The sequence below is a fragment of the Panthera pardus genome, unplaced genomic scaffold (assembly GCF_024362965.1).
Source record: "Panthera pardus isolate Hobbes unplaced genomic scaffold, ASM2436296v1 HiC_scaffold_19, whole genome shotgun sequence".
NCBI classification, from domain to species: domain Eukaryota; kingdom Metazoa; phylum Chordata; class Mammalia; order Carnivora; family Felidae; genus Panthera; species Panthera pardus.
In genome coordinates, this window is record NW_026526754.1 from 9,731,810 (window position 1) to 9,751,791 (window position 19,982).

At 37.1% G+C, this 19,982-nt stretch overlaps 1 protein-coding gene across 1 annotated transcript; it reads right to left on the reverse strand.

The window, feature by feature from the left end:
- Positions 1 to 9,440: 9,440 nt before the first annotated feature.
- Positions 9,441 to 19,705, reverse strand: LOC109270615 (UPF0711 protein C18orf21 homolog). Its single transcript, XM_053906820.1, is given in 5 exon segments — positions 9,441 to 9,656; positions 9,659 to 9,861; positions 9,864 to 10,169; positions 18,797 to 18,962; positions 19,700 to 19,705. Coding segments are annotated over 5 exon segments (897 nt in total).
- Positions 19,706 to 19,982: the final 277 nt, after the last annotated feature.

Below are 19,982 nucleotides of genomic sequence, written 5' to 3' on the forward strand. Positions count from 1 at the left end.
ACAACACATCAATGAAAATCGTCTAATGCCTTATGTTCACCTAAGATTGCAAATGGTTAAAAAAAAAAAAAAAAAAAAAGGCTAGCTTCATCAGTAAAAACTTGCCTGAGCAAAAAATTATGTAAGCTGAATAAATGGTTCCTGCAAAATCTGTTTATAAGAGAGGAATCCTATATGATGATTTTAGGATAATTCACATAGGTAGCTTTTTTTTCTATTACACAGATTTTACATAAATACTCTCATGTTGTAAAAAAAAAAAAAAAAAAAAGTTAAGGGGTGCCTGGGTGGCTCCATCGGTTGAGCTTCCGACTTCAGCTCAGGTCATGATCACGTGGTCTGTGAGTTCGAGCCCCACATCCGGCCCTGTGCTGACAGCTCAGAGCCTGGAGCCTGTTTCAGATTCTGAGTCACCCTCTCTCTCGGCCCCTCCCCCTGCTCATGCTCTGTGTCTCTCTGTCAAAAATAAACGAACATTTTTTAAAAGTTTAAAAAAAAAGTAGTACAGTTAATTGAATGTTACATCGGTCATTCCTCTTATCTACTCTTTTCCCTAAAAGTAACACACTGGCTAGCAGCTACTCTTCCTGACATTTTTTTCTGTCAAATAGATATGTACCTCTAGAAATACATTAGTTTTCATTTTTGTTAAATTATTCTAACATAAAAGTATATGTAATAATTTTGTATGAATTAAAAATTTTTTCACTTAATATTACATCTTGAAAATTTTTCCATTTCAATACTTAGAACTGTATTCTGTTGAACTGTTGTGTAATATTCCATAACGTGGAGCTAGAAAGATCTGGAAAGAACAAAGTGTCCAAATAGAGAAATGTTAACCATGACAGACCATGGTGCAATAAAAACCTCTGTGCATATTTCTGTGCACAGTGGAAATGTTTCCTTGGGAAAGATAACAAGAATCAAGCAAGGTTAATGAGTGTATTTCAGTTTTTCTGAAAACTGTTTTACCTGAATCCTACAGGTTTTATTTGGGTCTCAAGTCATTTTAAAATAGTTTACAGGTTCTATACTGATTTTTCTCTTAAATATAAGAGTTACTGTCAAAGGGTTTTATAGTTTCTGAGTCCATAGATGTTTTTGGCTATCTTTTTGATGATGAATCTAATTTTATTTTATTGGGTCCAGTCAATAAGCCTTATATGATTTCTGCTTTATGGGAGTTGATGATATTTTTTCTTCATTACCTAAAATGTTACCAATTTTCTTTTGTGAGGGTCCCTGACTTCTTGAGAAAAATGTTCTTTAATGTGCTTAATGCTCTATTTTATATCTGTTAGATCAAACTTGTTAGATTATTTAAATATTCTATATTCTTAGTTTTTCTTCATCTCTTTTATCTGCTGGTTCCAGGTAGCTGTGTTGTTAGACATACCCCAAAGTTGATATGCTCTTTTTGGTTTTTTTTAGTGCATTTGGCTAAAATTTTGTATTTTTTTCTGATGCTAAGAATTACTTACTATATCTTTTCTTACACTGTTATTGTTACTATTTCTGTGTTGTCTTATTTTAGATACGTGTTTTACATACAGCCTATGGAGTTTTTATTGTAAAATGAAAGTTTCTATTTCAGATTTTTATTTTAATTTCAATTAACTAACATACAGTGTTATATAAGTTTCATGTGTACCATATAATAATTCAAACAATTCCATACTTGATCCAGTGCTTATCGTGATAAGTGTACTCCTTAACCTCCATCACCTGTTTAATCAATTCTCTCATGCCCTACCCCTCTGGTAACCATCAATTTGTTCCCTATAATTAAGAGTCTGTTTCTTGATTTGTCTTTCTCCTAGTTTATTCCCTTTGTTTTGTTTCTTAAATTCCACATGAGTGGAATCCTATTGCATTTGTCTTTCTCTGACTTGTTTTGCTTAGCATTATACTCTCTAGCTCCATCCATGTCATTGCAAGGGGCAAGGTTTCATTCTCTTTAATGGCTGCATAATATTCCATTGTGTGTGTGTGTGTGTGTGTGTGTGTGTGTGTGTGTGTGTGTGTGTGTATATATATATATATATATATATATATATATATATATATATATATAGACACTAAATCTTCTTTACCCATTCATCAATCAATGGACACTTGGGCTGCTTCCATATCTTGCTTATTTAAATAAGGCTGCTTAAATGTAAGGGGGCATGTATTCCTTTGAATTCGTGGTTCTTGTATTCTTTGGATAAATACCCACTAGTGTGATTGGTGGATCATAAGATTGTTCTATTTTTTTTACTTTGTGAGGAACCTCCATACTCTTCTCAAGAATGGCTGTACCAGTTTGCATTCCCACTAGTAGTGCATCTGTATTCCTTTTTCTCCATATCCTCACCAACACTTGTTTTTGTGTTGTTGTTGTTTATTTATTTTAGAGAGAGATACAGAGTGGGGGAGGGGCAGAGAGAGAGGGAGACACAGAATCTGAAGCAGGCTCTGGGCTCTGAACTGTTAGCACAGAGCCTGACGCAGGGCTCAAACTCACAGACTATGAGATCATGACCTGAGCTCAAGTCGGACACTTAACCGACTGAGCCACCCAGGTGCCCTAACAGGTATTGTTTCTTTTGTTTTTGATTTTAGCCATTCTGACAGGTGTGTGATTATATCTCATTGTAGTTTGGATTTGCATTTCCCTGATGATAAGTAATGATTGTGTCTCTTGTCCATCTGGGAGTCTTCTTGGAGAAATGTTCATTCATGTGTTCTGCCTATTTTTAATTGGATACTTTGTTTTTTGGGTGTTGAGTTTTATATCTGTATACATTTTGGATGCTAACCCTTTGTTAGATAGGTTAATAGCAAGTATTTTCTCCCATTCCATAAGTTGCCTTTTACTTTTAATTGTTTGCTTCACTGTACAGAAACTTCTTATTTTGATAAAGTCCATAGTTTATTTTTGCTTTTGTTTCCTTTGCCTCAGGGGACGTATCTAGAAAGAAGTTGGTACAGCCATGTCACAGATGTCACTGCTTGTGTTCTCTTCAAATTTTCTATTTTTAAAATATGTTTGTATTGATTTATTTTTGAGATAGAGGGAGAGCACAAGTGGGGGAAGGCCAAAGAGTAAGAGAGAGACATAGAATCTGAAGCAGGCCCCAGGGTCTAAGCTATTAGGGCAGAGCCTGACACGAGGCTCAAACCCACAAACTGTGAGATCATGACCTGAGGTGAAGTTGGATGCTTAGCCCACTGAGCCACCCAGACACCCCAGATTTTCTATTTTTAATAGAAAATTATTCTTCACCCATACTTAAAATGTGTTTGGACTTACCTTATTTATGTTTTTTGTTACAATGTGCCTTTTTTTGTTTTCCTCCTTTCTGCCTAATTTTGGTTGATTGGATTATTTTATTCCATTTTTTCCCCTCCACTGATGGTTTGTAAGTTATACTTCCCATTTATTTTCTTTTATTAGTTACATTGATAACTTTAACAAACACATTTATTGTATATCTTTGGACCATCAGGTAAAGTACCTGTTGTCCCTGAATGAGGTGAATATCTGATGTATTTTTACTTACCTCACTTTCCATCTTCTTTGGCACTTCTCATGTCTTGAGTTCCAAGTTGTTAAAATATTTTTGTTTGTTTAAAATCAACATGTAGTGACATTTGATTAATTTTGCTGGTGTCTTTGCTCACCCTTGCTTTTTATTTCCAACCTCTCTGTCTCTTTTTTTCTGGAGTACCTTTTTGAGAAATTCTTGTTAGAGAAAGTTTGTATATGGTAAACTGAAATCTTATATGTCTGAGAATGTCTTTATTTTGAAAAATAATTAGGCCTGTAGAATTTTAGGTTCAAATCCTTTTCTCTTAGAACATTAGTGATACTGTTTCATCAGAAATCTGAAATAATTTCAGTTTTTACTTCCTTTTAGGCCATGTCTTCATGTGTGTTATTTTTCTCTCTGGAATGTTTAAAATATTTTTCTTATTCTAGGTAATAATAAAAAATTTAAAAAAATTGCACTTAGAATTCTTCCATCTCTTCTCTCCTGCCTGTTCTCCTCTCTATAGATAAAAATTTTTATGAGATTCCTGGTTATCTTTTCTATATATCTTTATTCAAAGGAAAGTAAAAGCAAAGGTGTATTTCTATTTCCTTTTTGTTATAGAAAAAGTAGTATACTACATAACGTTTCTGAATAGGATTTTTAAAATTTAATTTAATTTTAAATTTCATTATAGTTAATACATAGTGTTACATTATTTCAGGTGTACAATATAGCAGGTGTGTGTGTGTGTGTGTACACGTATGTGTGTATAATACATATATTGGAATATTATTCAGCCACAAAAAAGAATGAAGTCTTGCCATTTGACACAACATGGATAGAGCTAGAAAGTATAATGGTAGGTGAAATACATAGGCCATTTTATATGTGTACAGTTATATCCGTGGGATAGATTCCCAGAAGTAGGACTGCTGGGTCGAAGGGTAAATGCATCTGTATTATTAGTAGAGATAGCTAGATTACTCTCCATGAGGGTTGTACCATTTAACTTTCCCATTAGCAGTGTACCCTCTGAGCCTGTTTCACTCCAACATTAACAGTTGTCAAAATTATGGTGATTTGTATGTTTTTTTTTCTTTTTACTAAGGACTGTGTATCCTTTGTCCATTTTTATTTTGGATTGTTGTTCATGTATTCTTGAATATAGGTAATCTTCATAAATTAGAGAGATCAGGTTTTATAATATAAATCTTAAACTTCTCTCCTCCCAGATTACTCATGGACTTTAATTTTGCTTATGGTGTTTTGTTGTTGTTGTTGTTTGTTTTTTTTGGGGGGGGGCACGTATAAGGTTAAGATTCTTACTCATTCAAGTTTACCAATTTTACATTGCCTTTGGATTTTGCAGTCTAACTTCTAGGGACTTCCCCACTCCATTGAAAAAAACTTTTTTTTTAATGTTCATTTTTGACAGAGAGCGAGCGAGCATGAGTAGGGGAGAGGCAGAGAGAGAGGGAGACACTGAATCTGAAGCAGGCTCCAGGCTCTGAGCTGTCAGCACAGAGCCTGAAGTGGGGCTCAAACTCATGGACTATGAGATCATAACCTGACCTGAAGTCGGATGCTTAACTGACTGAGCCACCCAGGCGCCCCTTCCCCACTCCATTTTTCATGTATTTCTAGTATTTCATTTTTTACCTTTAACGCTTGGATCATTTGGGAGTTTTTCTGTACAGTGTGAAGTTGGGAAACAACTTTACCTTTTCCCAAACTGCTACTCAGCTGTCCAGACATTTATTAAAATGTCCTTCTTCATCTCAGTAATTTGAAATGTTATCTTTATAATATAAATTCCTATTTACATTTTGGTCTATTTATTTTTATTAATTTTTTCTTTAATGTTTGTTTATTTTTGAGAGAGAGAGTGTGCAAATGGGAGAGGGGTAGAGAGAGAGGGAGACCCAGGATCTGAAGCGGGCTCCAGGCTTTGAGCTGTGATCACAGAGCCTGACGTGGGGCTGGAACCCACAGAGTGTGCACCACGAGATCATGACCTGAGCTGAAGTCAGACGCTTAACCGACTGAGCCACCCAAGTGCCCTATTTTGCTCTGTTTGGTCTATTTATGACCATTTTGGCCTGTCTCTTCAGTCACCAGTTACACATTTTTAATTAGTGTGCTAAGAGGTCTATTTCTTAGATTTCTTCTCTTCAGAGTTTTCCTAGATATTTTAAAATTTATTTTTCTGTATGAATTTAGAATCAGTTTGTCTAGTTTTAGGTAAAAACAAAACAACAAACAAACAAAAACCCCACCTTGTTGGTATTTTATTGGATTACATTAAATTAACTGAGAGAGAATTGACTTTTAAGTCTTTCTTTCCAAGAATACAGCATCTCTTTCTCATATTACTATTTATCCTTTGGTAGTAGTTCTTTTCCCCTGTCATTTGGTTTTGCACATTTCATATTAAGCTTGTTCCTAGCTGTGAATAGGCTCTTCCTTCCATTATACCTTTTAACTGTTGTTTTATTATATAGAGTGTATTGATTTCTTTTTAATTCTACATACTGCCACCTGATTGAATTATCTTGTATTTTGCTGTGGTATTTTAGTGGATTTACTGGGTTTACAGATACAAAATCATATCTCAAAATAGAGATAGCTTTGCTTTGTTTCAATCTTACACCTCTCAATTCTCTCTCTAATCTAATTGCATTAGTTCAAGTTAGTGTTAAATATGGTGATGACATCTTTGTGCCTAACGTTAGCATTAATGCTCCCAATGTTTCTACATTATATCAGAAGTTGACCTTAGGGCTGATTTTATGTGTGTGTAGGTATGCACCTGCATGCACTCATCTACCCAGATCCCCCCAGCTGCCCCAGAGGTCACCTGTGGACAGTTATTTTCCATAAGGCAGACTTCCTGGCTCTCTCTGCTTAAGCACATTCACTAACTGTGGGAGGGTGTTCTTGGCCTTTGTGAAGACAAGACAGGGTATCCTGTGGGACTCTTGCTTCCAGGGTGGCCCCTTCACCCAGTGAGGTTTGGAAGTCAATAGATCAAATATTCAAGCTTCTTCATCTCTTCACCTCTTTAAGAGATGTGTTCCACAGTCTATCAGAACACTATATTCTAGAAGGTTTAGGAAAAGGAGAGGATAGAGAGTATAGCTGTTACTGTTGCCCAGCATCTGGCATATGGTAGACACTCTGCAAATTCTCTCTGTGGAGAGGCTGATTAGGGATAAAGGAATACAAGGTGCTAATCTTACCCAAATGGCCCTGGGTGCCCAGGTTTGTTGAGTCTTGGGTAGTCTTCTGTGGAATCCTTGATCTAAGGGCAAATGGAATGGAACTCCTGGTGCTGCTCTTAAATCAAGGCACATGTATTGGCAGTTCTCATAATGGAGGCAGAACTTTATCTGGAATCTTTTAGGATTTGCTTCTTTCTTTGACATTAGGAAAACTTGCCAGAATTTGTGTGTGTGTGTGTGTGTGTGTGTGTGTGTGTGTGTGTGTGTGTGTTACCTCCCCCACCCCTCTCACTCTTTTCTTCTTTGCCTCCTAGCAGACAAATTTACAGTTTCTGGATCTGTCTTATAAATATTTTTTCTTCCTTAATCTCTGAGGTGTTTATGTTGTGTTTTGAGTGAATTCTTGGGCTATATTTTCAACTTGAAGATTTTCATTTTCAGCTTTGTCCATTTTGGTTTTAGATAACCAATTGAGGATTTAATTTCATTGATTTTTTTTAATGTTTATTTTTTCAAAGAGCCAGAGACTGAGCTGTCAGCACAGAGCCAGATGTAGGGCTCTAACTCACTAGCTGTGAGATCATGACCTAAGCCACCCAGGTGCCCCTAATTTAAGTGATTTTTAAAAAGATTTTATTTTTTTAAGAGCAGTTTTTGGTTCACAATAAATGTAAGTGGAAGGTAAAGAGATTTCCCGTATTTCCCATATGTCTCCTGACCCCAGCATGTGCCTAGCTTAAGCCATTATCAACATCCTCCACCAGAGTGGTACATATCTTACCACCTGACCTTGTCATGACATATCCTGCTTAAAGTCCATAGTTGACCTTAAAGTTCAGTCTTGGTGTTGTACATTTTATGGGTTTGGACAAGTGTGTAATGACTTATATTCATTATTATAATATGTATGTATAATATTATATGGAATATATTATTGTACGGTAATATAGTATCATCCAAAGTATTGTCACTGCCCTAAAACCCTCATATTCCTCATCCTCTTACCCTCCAACTCCTGGCAACCACTGAGCTTTTCATGCTCTCCAAAGTTTTGCCTTTTCTAGAAAGTTATGTAATTAGAATCATAGAGAATGTACCCTTTTCAGATTGCCTTCTTTCACTTAGTAATATGCATTTAAATTTTCTTAATGTCCTGTCATAGCTTGATAGCTCATTTCTTTTTACTGCTAAATTATATTCTATTGCCTGGATGTACTTAGTTTATTTGTTCATTCAGCTACTGAAGAACATCATGGTTGCTTCCAAGTTTTGGCAATTATGAGTAAAGATGCTATAAACATCTGAGTGCAGATGTTTTTTGTGTGGATATGTTTTCACCTCCTTTGGGTAAATACCAATGAGCAAGATTGCTGGGTTGTATGATAATTGTATGTTTAGTTTTATAAGAAATTGCCAAAATGTCTCCAAAAGTGGCTGTATCATTTTGTGGTCTTAATAGCAGTGAATGAGAGTTGTTGTTGGTCTACATCCTCACCAGCATTTACTGTTGTCAGTGTTCTGGATTTTGGCCATTCCAACAGGTGTGTAGTGGTATTTCATAACTGTTATAATTTACATTGATATGAAATATGATGTGAACATCTTTTCATATTCATATTTTTAATATATGTATCCTTTTTGGTGAGGAGTCAAGGTCTTTAACCCATTTTTAATTGGATTGCTTTCCTATTGTTGACTTTTTTTTTGTAGTTGAAAGTATCTAAATTATTTATTGAAAGAATTTTTAAAAGACAGGTTGAATACAACCTCAGTCTATCATTTTGGTATATCTATGTTCCAGAAAAGGTTTAAGATAGTTAAACTGTTACTATGTTATATTTTGCTGTAAATTTTAGGCATAGAAATAAGTCTTCACCAGAGCAAATGAAATGCCACTTAGGATAAAATATTACTAGGAACAACAGAAAGTTGTAAAATATGAAATTTTGGGTATCTGAATGATTTACAATCAAGAATGATCCATATATTTACTTTAGTATGCAAAACAGGAATCATGTTCAGCACTCTAATACAGTTATGCAGATAATTGTGGAAAAACAAGGACACTTGATCCTTTTCCTGAATTAGCAATAACAGACACCTAGAAAGGAGTGAGTAGGTCCCCTCAGAAAGATCTCAATTTCCTTATGAAAGAAAATGACTAATGTGCTAATTAAGGGAAAGGAAAATAATAATATAACCACTCAATGTCCATAATGTCTTTGCTGTTTACAAGGACCTTCCATATATTGTTGATCCTCATAGCCACCCTATGAGGTAGACAGGTTTCAGTTATGCATGTAAAAAAATTTCTTTTTAACATATATTTATTGTTGAGAGACAGAGACAGAGCATGAACAGGGGAGGGGCAGAGAGAGAGGGAGACACAGAATCCGAAGCAGGCTCCAGGCTCTGAGCTGTCAGCACACAGCCTGATGTGCGGCTCGAACCCACGAACTGCGAGATCATGACCTCAGCAGAAGTCGGACCCTCAACTGACTGAGCCACCCAGGCGCCCCTCAATTATTCATTTTAATGAAGTATTTTCTCCATAAACACTGAAAAATGCCCAGAGAAGTTTGCTCCTGGACCCTAGTATCCATGTATTTAAATAAGTAAAGCTTTAAAACAGATGTTTTTCTTACTACCTTTAGTTTCAGAGTTGCATTAAACATTTATTTTCACAGCGTACCCTTTACAAAGATAGTAAGAAATTTCTGAAGTCCACCTTTGAATTCTTTTGAGATTCACTCTGGCTAAGCAACATTTTTAATTGAGAGAAGTGTTTCTTAGTTTTGCTCACACTCTTTGAGGAGCAAGTGAGTGTTGAGTGTTGAGATGTTGGTGTCCTGAATATCAAGGTTGAGCTCTTGCATTTGGAACCACACGTATGATTTATGTTTGTAGAACTCAGAGTCTTTCTGGTGTCTTCAGGCCAAGTTTAGTCATAGGAGTGGTAGGACTGCTTTTCAGTGTGGATAGAAAGCTTCTACTTTCACCATGATATTTAACTGTTCTGTTGCATGTTTTACAAGTAATCAACACACTTTTGGGGTCTTTGTATTTTTTCTCAATTTTTGCTTCTTTAAAACTGAGTGTATATTTTCTTGCCTCTCACTAAGAAGTTTATGTATTTTGGGTGGCAGTTTGGATTTGGGTTTGAGGTACACTTGAGAGTTATCCAAGATGAGCAACTGGAAACAGTGTGCACATGTTCCTTCAAAAGTGATGTTATCATTGTGTGATGAACTGTAGGCCCAGAGGAGATAGTGGGCCTGGCCTGGCCAGCTCTCCTGTAGTTGCCATGCTGTAGCCTCAAAGTAGTGCTTCTGCCTCTTGGCTATAGCTGCTGGAAGCCGCTCCCTGCAAGATAGGAGACTCCAGGATCTGGCAGCCTGCTGGACTTTGACCTCTGAATCCCTTCCTATTGTTGACTTTTAAATTCTTGGTTTATTTTGGATAGTATACCTTTATCAGATGTGTCTTTTTGTTTTTATTTTTTTTAATGTTTATTTACTTACTTTGAGAGTGAGAGAGAGAGAGCATAAGTGGGGGAACATAGAGAGGAGGGACAGAACCCCCGAGCAGGCTCTATACCATCAGGGCAGAGTGTGATGTGGGGCTCGAACTCATGAACCATGAGATCATGACCTGAGCTGAAATCAAGAGTTGGTTGCTTAACCATCTGAGCCATCCAGGCGCTATCAGATGTGTCTTTTGCAATCATTATTCACAGTCTGTGGCTTGTCTTCTCCTTTTATTGATAAATCTTTCTCAGACCATGAGTTTTAAATTTTAATGAAATTCATCTTATCCATTATTTCGTTCATGGATTGTGATTTTGATGTTGTATCTAAAAAGTTACTGCCATTCCCAAGGTTATCTAGATTTTCTTCTACGTTATCTTCTAGTTTTATAGTTTTGTATTTTATATTTAGGTATGTGATCTATTTTGAGTTAATTTTTGTGAAGAATATAATGTCTGTGTTAGATTTTTAGATTTATGTTTTTCTATGTGGATGTTTATTTGTTTCAGCACAATTTGTTGAAGACACTATGTTTGCTCCATTATATTACCTTTGCTGTTTATTTATTTATTTTTGAGAGAAAGAGAGAGAGAGAGAGAGAGAGAGAGAGAGAGAGAAGGAGTAGAGGAGGGGCAGAGAGAGAGAGGGAATTCCATTCCTCTGGGCTTGAACCCATGAGCTATGGGATCATGACCTGAACCAAAATAAAGAATTGGATACTTAACCAACTGAGCCATCCAGGCACTACACTGCTTTTGCTGTTTTTTCAAAGATCAATTGGCATGTTTTTATGTAGGTCTATTTCGAGGCTTTTTATTCTGTTCTGTTGATCTGTTTGTCTCAGTGACAAATTTTTGCTTATTTCATTTCTAATTTGTTTTTATTCATAGTTGCCTGCTCTTATTTTATGAATGCAGTGTTCTGTCATATGTTTGTGTGTGTGTATAAATAATTTGTGCATGTATAAATATATATATCAATTTATATACATTATAAACATTATATATGTAAAATATTAAATATTAAAAAATATGTAATATAAAATATTAATGGTGCAACAGTGATTTCAGGAGTAGATTCCTTAATGCCCCTTACCCATTTAGACCATCCTCCCTCCCTGTTTTTATATCCCTCCAGCAACCCTCTGTTTGTACTCTATATTTAAGAGTGATACATGTTTTGTCCCCCTCCCTGTTTTTATATTATTTTTTCTTCCCTTACCTTATGTTCATCTGTTTTGTATCTTAAAGTCCTCATATGAATGAAGTCATAGGATATTTGTCTTTCTTGGACTAATTTTGCTTAGCGTAATACCCTCCAGTTCCGTCTAGGTAGTTGCGAATGGCAAGATTTCATTCTTTTTGATTGCTGAGTAATACTCCATTGTATATAAATACCATGTCTTCTTTATCCATTCATCCATCGATGGACATTTGGGCTGTTTACATACTTAGACTATTGTTGATGGTGTGGCTATAAACATGGGGGTGCATGTGCCCCTTTGAAACAGCACACCTGTATCCCTTGGATAAACACCTAGTAGTACAATTGCTGGGTTGTAGGGTAGTTCTATTTTTAATTTTTTGAGGAACCTTCAGGCTATTTTCCACTTTGCATTCCCACCAGCAGTGCAAAAGAGATCCTCTTTCTCTGCATCCTCGCCACATCTGTTGTTGCCTGAGTTGCTCATGTTAGCCATTCTGACAGGTGTGAGGTGGTATCTCTTTGTGGTTTTGATTTGTCTTTCCCTGATGATGAGTGATGTTGAGCATTTTTTCATGTGTCGGTTGGCCATCTGGATGTCTTCTTTGGAGAATTGTCTATTCATGTCTTTTGCCCATTTCTTCACTGGATTATCTGGATTATTTGTTTAAAGGCTGATTTCCTTTTTTTTTTTTTTTTTAGTTATTTTTTTTAATATTTATTTATTTTTGAGACAGACAGAGACAGAATGCGAGTGGGTTAGGGGCAGAGAGAGAGGGAGACACAGAAGCCAAAGCAGGCTCCAGGCTCTGAGCTATCAGCACAGAGCCCGACGCAGGGCTCGAACTCACAAGCTGTGAGATCATGACCTGGGCCGAAGTTGGACCCTCAACCGACTGAGCCACCCAGACACCCCAAAAGGCTGATTTCTTTTTTTTTTTTTTTTATTTTTATTTTTATTTTTTATTTTTTTATTTTTTAATATATGAAATTTACTGTCAAATTGGTTTCCATACAACACCCAGTGCTCATCCCAAAAGGTGCCCTCCTCAATACCCATCACCCACCCTGCCCTCCCTCCCACCCTGCCCTCCCTCCCACCCCCCATCAACCCTCAGTTTGTTCTCAGTTTTTAACAGTCTCTAATGCTTTGGCTCTCTCCCACTCTAACCTCTTTTTTTTTTTTTTTTTTCCTTCCCCTCCCCCATGGGTTTCTGTTATGTTTCTCAGGATCCACATAAGAGTGAAACCATATGGTATCTGTCTTTCTCTGTATGGCTTATTTCACTTAGCATCACACTCTCCAGTTCCATCCATGTTTCTACAAAAGGCCATATTTCATTTTTTCTCATTGCCACGTAGTATTCCATTGTGTATATAAACCACAATTTCTTTATCCATTCATCAGTTGATGGACATTTAGGCTCTTTCCATAATTTGGCTATTGTTGAGAGTGCCGCTATAAACATTGGGGTACAGGTGCCCCTATGCATCCGTACTCCTGTATCCCTTGGATAAATTCCTAGCAGTGCTATTGCTGGGTCATAGGGTAGGTCTATTTTTAATTTTCTGAGGAACCTCCACACTGCTTTCCAGAGCGGCTGCACCAATTTGCATTCCCACCAACAGTGCAAGAGGGTTCCTGTTTCTCCACATCCTCTCCAGCATCTATAGTCTCCTGATTTCTTCATTTTGGCCACTCTGACTGGCGTGAGGTGGTATCTGAGTGTGGTTTTGATTTGTATTTCCCTGATGAGGAGCGACGTTGAACATCTTTTCATGTGCCTGTTGGCCATCCGGATGTCTTCTTTAGAGAAGTGTCTATTCATGTTTTCTGCCCATTTCTTCACTGGGTTATTTGTTTTTCGGGTGTGGAGTTTGATGAGCTCTTTATAGATTTTGGATACTAGCCCTTTGTCCGATGTGTCATTTGCAAATATCTTTTCCCATTCCGTGGGTTGCCTTTTAGTTTTGTTGGTTGTTTCCTTTGCTGTGCAGAAGCTTTTTATCTTCATAAGGTCCCAGTAATTCACTTTTGCTTTTAATTCCCTTGCCTTTGGGGATGTGCCGAGTAAGAGATTGCTACGGCTGAGGTCAGAGAGGTCTTTTCCTGCTTTCTCCTCTAAGGTTTTGATGGTTTCCTGTCTCACATTCAGGTCCTTTATCCATTTTGAGTTTATTTTTGTGAATGGTGTGAGAAAGTGGTCTAGTTTCAACCTTCTGCATGTTGCTGTCCAGTTCTCCCAGCACCATTTGTTAAAGAGACTGTCTTTTTTCCATTGGATGTTCTTTCCTGCTTTGTCAAAGATGAGTTGGCCATACGTTTGTGGGTCTAGTTCTGGGGTTTCTATTCTATTCCATTGGTCTATGTGTCTGTTTTTATGCCAATACCATGCTGTCTTGATGATGACAGCTTTGTAGTAGAGGCTAAAGTCTGGGATTGTGATGCCTCCTGCTTTGGTCTTCTTCTTCAAAATTACTTTGGCTATTCGGGGCCTTTTGTGGTTCCATATGAATTTTAGGATTGCTTGTTCTAGTTTCGAGAAGAATGCTGGTGCAATTTTGATTGGGATTGCATTGAATGTGTAGATAGCTTTGGGTAGTATTGACATTTTGACAATATTTATTCTTCCAATCCATGAGCAGGGAATGTCTTTCCATTTCTTTATATCTTCTTCAATTACCTGCATAAGCTTTCTATAGTTTTCAGCATACAGATCTTTTACATCTTTGGTTAGATTTATTCCTAGGTATTTTATGCTTCTTGGTGCAATTGTGAATGGGATCAGTTTCTTCATTTGTCTTTCTGTTGCTTCATTGTTAGTGTATAAGAATGCAACTGATTTCTGCACATTGATTTTGTATCCTGCAACTTTGCTGAATTCATGTATCAGTTCTAGCAGACTTTTGGTGGAGTCTATCGGATTTTCCATGTATAATATCATGTCATCTGCAAAAAGCGAAAGCTTGACTTCATCTTTGCCAAAAGGCTGATTTCTTAATGTAATGTTAATGTTTCCAAGTTTCATCCATGTTGTAGTATGTACCAAAACTTCATTCCTTTTTATTGCTGAAAAGTATTTCGTTGTATAGATACACCACATTTTATTTATCCATTCATCAGTTGGACACGTGACTATTAGGAATAGTATTGCTGTGAATATTTGTAAGTTTTTGTGTTGACATGTATTTTCAATTTTCCTTTGTATATACCTAGGAGTGAAATTTCTAACTCATATGGTAACTCTAGGTTTAACATTTTGAGCAACTGTCAGACAGTTTTACAGAGTGGCCACACAATTTTACTATGCCACAGTAAAGTATGAGGGTTTCAGCTTCTTCGTGTGTCAATTCTTCCCTTGTTTGATGCCTTTTCTTTTGTGATGTTGGTTTTCCTAAAATGTTCAGTGATTCTTGGTTGTCGGCTCCTTATTTTGGAGATTCTTGGTTGTAGCTGTATACTGTTAAGTTTTGGATGTTCTATAATTCAGCAGATAACTATAACATGTACATAATTTTAAGCTACAATTAACCCAAATGTTCAGAAAATGGAAATGGATCTTCCTAATTAAAACAAAACAAATCAAGAACACAAAGCAAAAAACCAAACCCACTTTGCTTAAATTCATGTGTTGAAAATTCTTTAAAAAACATTTACATTTTTGTAAAAGGAAATTTACATAAGTTTATGTTTTACTTGCAAACTGTGTTTGTAACATAAAATAACACTGGAATTTTGGGGATTTCAAACACCTTAATGTCGGTTATGTGAGTATGAGTGGCTCAGGTTGGACATGATGATGATGATGATTTTTACAAGTTCCCTTGCTAAATGGACTCTGTCATCTCCCAGCAGTTCACTGAACATGTTGAGTCCCTTCCAATGTTGGAGCATCTTCCATGCTGATGCCTGCTGAGCATGCTCCTGGCCACTTTTTGTGTCTTGATTCCAGGCTGCTCATTTGATAGAGAATAGAGTCAGTGCTGAGAGTATGCAAGGCAGTTTTAGGCATCAGAGAGAGGTACTGTTGAGAACGAGTCATGATGTCTGTGCCTCTAATAGGCATTCAGGAAACAAGGCCATGCTCTCAGTGTGGCACATGGTTGTGCAAAGGCAGAAGGCCAGTACAACTTCCTGGACAAATTTGGCATTACCTAGGGGTGAGTGCTGTAGACTACAGTTGTACCTGGGTCTGAGAATGGTACCTGGTCCCGGGGGATTCAAGATTAGGAAAGCAAAGTGAATTACAAATGTAAGTGACTATGGAGCTGGATCTTAGCTGTGAATCCTGAATGGGCCATACCTAATTTATTGAATTTGTCTTTCTTTCATGTGCATAAATTGGAGGTGGTGCCATTCTGGGTGTGCAGGAATAACATACCTTACCAAGGCCACTAGAAAATAGGGTCTGCAAGTAAAGAATTTCCTGCTCAGAAGTCCTACATGTATTCCTATTCTACTCTGAACCACAGGTAGGCACAGTAGCTCAACTTGGTTTCATAGAAGCTGGATCATCTATATTTTTATGCTAACTACATTTCCCACTGTGAAGTTTTCTGCATAAATCCATATGCTACTTTTCTCCCCCAGAGTAAGAAGTTCCCTTTAGGTCAGGAAATTCCAATCTTATGGTAAGTTAATGTCACAAAATTTCAAATATTACTACTTAAAAGTAGTATTTCCTATGTGGTGGCCATTCCTTGTGGTTACTACAGGAATATACATTACATTGCAGTACATTAAAAAATACATTATTTGTACACCAATATAATTGTTGAACAAAATGGATTCCTCTCTTGTGTGGGTTGATGTGTTCTTTTCTTCCCTGGCATGTTTTATTCCAGTGGCTGTCTTTTAATGTCTAATCAGAGATATTCCACAATGCATGCCTCCATTTGGCCAATTTCTTAGAATGTGAGTGTTTCAGGTCTGTAATACAGGAAAAATAAGAATCATGCTTTTTCACTATCAGTTCTGACTACTGGTGTTTGACCTAGGAGTTGGAAAAGTACTTTGTGATTGTTGGAGAACAGGCCTTTCCTAATATATGCATGGTGTCATTATTGTTATTTTGTGATCTACTTAATGTTATCAGATTATGTCCACCACTTTCCCCATCTGTTCTCTATGTTATCTTTTGAAATATTCCCCTGGGTGGACTATGTGGGATTTGCCTTTATGGCATTGTGTACTCGCTTTTGTCTATCAGCCCATTTTTCTACAAATGGATTGTGATCTCACTGCTTGTTGGGATATCCAGATTCAGGTTGTTTTTACAGTTACGTGTACTAGTCTGTAATATTCTTGTTCCCAAAAGACTGAAAAATAAAAATTTCCACATTGTACAATTAAAGACAAAGTGCTCTAGTGGGAAGGCTTTCTGTTTTTACATGGGAGGATATAGTATGTATACACATAATTTGAATACCTTTTTAGAAAACATGCTGTTGACTTATTAAAAATGAAAATGGGGGACACCTGGTTGGTTCAGAAAGTTAAGCATCCAACTTTGGCTCAGGTCATGGTCTCATGGTTTGTGAGTACAAGCCCTGTGTAAGGCTCTGTGCTGACACCTCAGAGCCTAGAGCCTGCTTTGGATTCTGTGTCTCCCCCCCTCTCTCTCTCTCTCCTTCTCCTACTCATACTCTATCTCTCTCTCTTTCAAAGAAAATTATTTTAAATAAATTTTTATTTATTGATTTTTGAGAGGGGGAGAGAGAACAAGCGAGGGAGAGGCAGAGAGAAAGGGGGACAGAGGATCCAAAGTGTATTCTACATGGACAGCAGAGAGCCCGATGTGGCACTTGAACCCATGAACCATGAGATCATGACCTGAGCTGAAGGCAGATGCTTAACCGACTGAGCCACACAGGCACCCCAAAATTTTATTTTAAAATGAAAATGAGGGATGAGATCAGGGATAGAGGAACTTCTATTTTAACAGAACAGCCATAATTTTCTTCTGCTGCTAGTGATGGGAATGTAGATACTCCTTTGTAGTTCTTCTAGAGTAATTCTGTAAACACATTTTCTTTTGGTGGAAAGAATCCTATCTCTCTAAGAGTACTTGTGTATCTTTTCTATGGACAAACTTAGTTGACTTTCATGGACCTTTAATGATTGAAGGATATTACGTTAACATTGTATAAAATGGGATATTTCGACATTTTTTGGTTGCAAGTACTAAAAAACACAAACTAATATAAACAAATAGGGAATGATGTCTCAACTACCTGAAAAGTACAAGTGGGCTTTAGTGCAGGTGGATCCAGGAGTTCAGATTTCATCACCAAGACTTACCAAACTCTCTCTGCCTCTTTGCCCTCTTATGTTGGTTTGTGCTCAAGTAAACTCTTACATGTGTTGGCAAGATAGCTCCCAATGGTTCCAGACTGATAGACATTTTCCAGGGGAAGAGATCATTTTTATCTTGAATTCTCCAGCAGCAAACTAGGAATTAAGCTCTGTTAGACTTGGGTTATGTGCCCATCACTATTAGGAGGATGTATGCTGATTGGCAAGGCATCACTTCCTCCTGGATCTGGAGTTATAATCCTCTTGAACCACCTGAACCACTGCACAGAGCATTGAAGTAGAGTGATATCTAAAGGAAATCCCACCTGCAGGATGCTAAGCAGGCAAAAATAGCAGCTGTTTACTACAAGTGGTGACTTGGAAGACACATAGGATTTTCCCAGAGCACAGAAAAACTTCTGTACACATCAAGGAAAGCAGTACATAGAAGAAACACTGAATTTTTTTAGTCCTAGTGTTGCCTTACAGAATAATCAGAACTGATTCTTTCATTATGATGCACCTTATTCTTAATAATTAAATATATAACAAATAATGACTTTTACACTCAAATATTTAATTTTTGTTCCAGAATATTAAGTATAATTTGTTTAATATCAAGGAAAAATGATTAGCTACCTACACACCAAATCTTGAAACTTGACTTACTTAATTATCATCTGCCATTGAATATTTTATTTTTCAGGTGAGAAGTCTGTGAGGCAGAGAACTATACTCCCCAGAAACAGTTTATGCTTAGAAGCAAATTTTGTATTTGCTGCTATCTGACTTAGAATTGAAAAAGATGAGCCCAGTATGGAGAAGGGAAGTACTGACATTTGCAAATTAAGCTGCTGAGAACAGTACTTTAAGTTGATCTGTGAATTTTCCTCATCATGGTGTCTCAACCCACAAACATGGTTGAGAATGACTGTCACATGGTTGATAGTCATTTAGTGAGCAGGAAATAAATGGGAGAGAAACATGGTCAGCTAATACAGACTCCCGTTATTGTGCTCCCCTTACCAGCAGGGGGAAGTTGGTTTGCTTTCTCTGGTGTTGCGCAGGTGTAGGCAAGAATCTGATTTCTTGGTGGAAGGAAACCTTCCTCATTGGTGGGTAGCAACTGCAGTACAACTTGTGGAGGAGGAAATTTCCAGGGGCAGAGGTTGCAAGAATGGGAGAGGACAGTCTGTGCCAATGTAATAGGATCACGGAATCACAGAACGTTAGAGGTAAGAGGGATTTTTGAGATCATCTAGTCCCACATGTCATTTCATACAGGAAGAGAATGAGGTGATGTGACTTATGTAGGGAATCTTTTGCTCAATGTGAGTGGCACATGGCCTAATGGGGAAAGTGTGACCTTTGGAGGCAGACAGACCAGTGTATACTTGCCTTTCTCCTAAGAGTGCAATCTTGAGCCATTGACTTAACATCAAAGTGCTTGGGACATGCAGTTGTTTAGTGGGGCATTAATAGTGATAGTGTAGGTAAAGCACCTACTGGAGTGCCTGGCAGGTAGTGTGTGTTCGGGAAATACTAATTGACTTCTCTCATGCTAAGAAACACCTGACTTTTTTTTTTTTTTTTTTAATTTCCTTTAGTTAAATATGTGATCTCTATCTTGAAGAGCTCTTGTGAGCCTTTACTTTATAAAACCTAGCGCAGTGTCACTGATGAGTGCCAATAATCCAATCATATTTTATTGATTTGACTTCTTTGAACCTAAGCCTTTTTCATGAAGCAGGGGGATAGATCTGAGTTCATATTTACTTGATAATATTAGGTGCTTTGTTTCACATCTTAACATGGAAGTCAATGCAAATATAAGTAGAGATGACCATAGTTACATGTAACACAAAATGATTTCAGAACTTGAACCTAGTTTTCCCCTCCTTTTTTTTAATCTCCCATCTACCCACTCACCCTCATTGCCAAGTTCCCACCTTACTGGCTTTCAGTACATTCCTCCAGAACTAAGTTTCTCCTCCACAACCTTGACGCTCTGCCTGATATGTTCATTTCCCATTCTGCTTGACTCTTTGTTGTCATTCAGCTATTTTAAAAGCTCTTTGCTGATCAGCTCTCTGAGATGGCCCTTAGTCCTTCTATATCACATGAATATGTTACATTTTCAATAGAACACTGTTTGCTTGTTTATTGATACTGTTTGCTCCCAATGAACTATTAACTTATAGTAAGTAGTTAC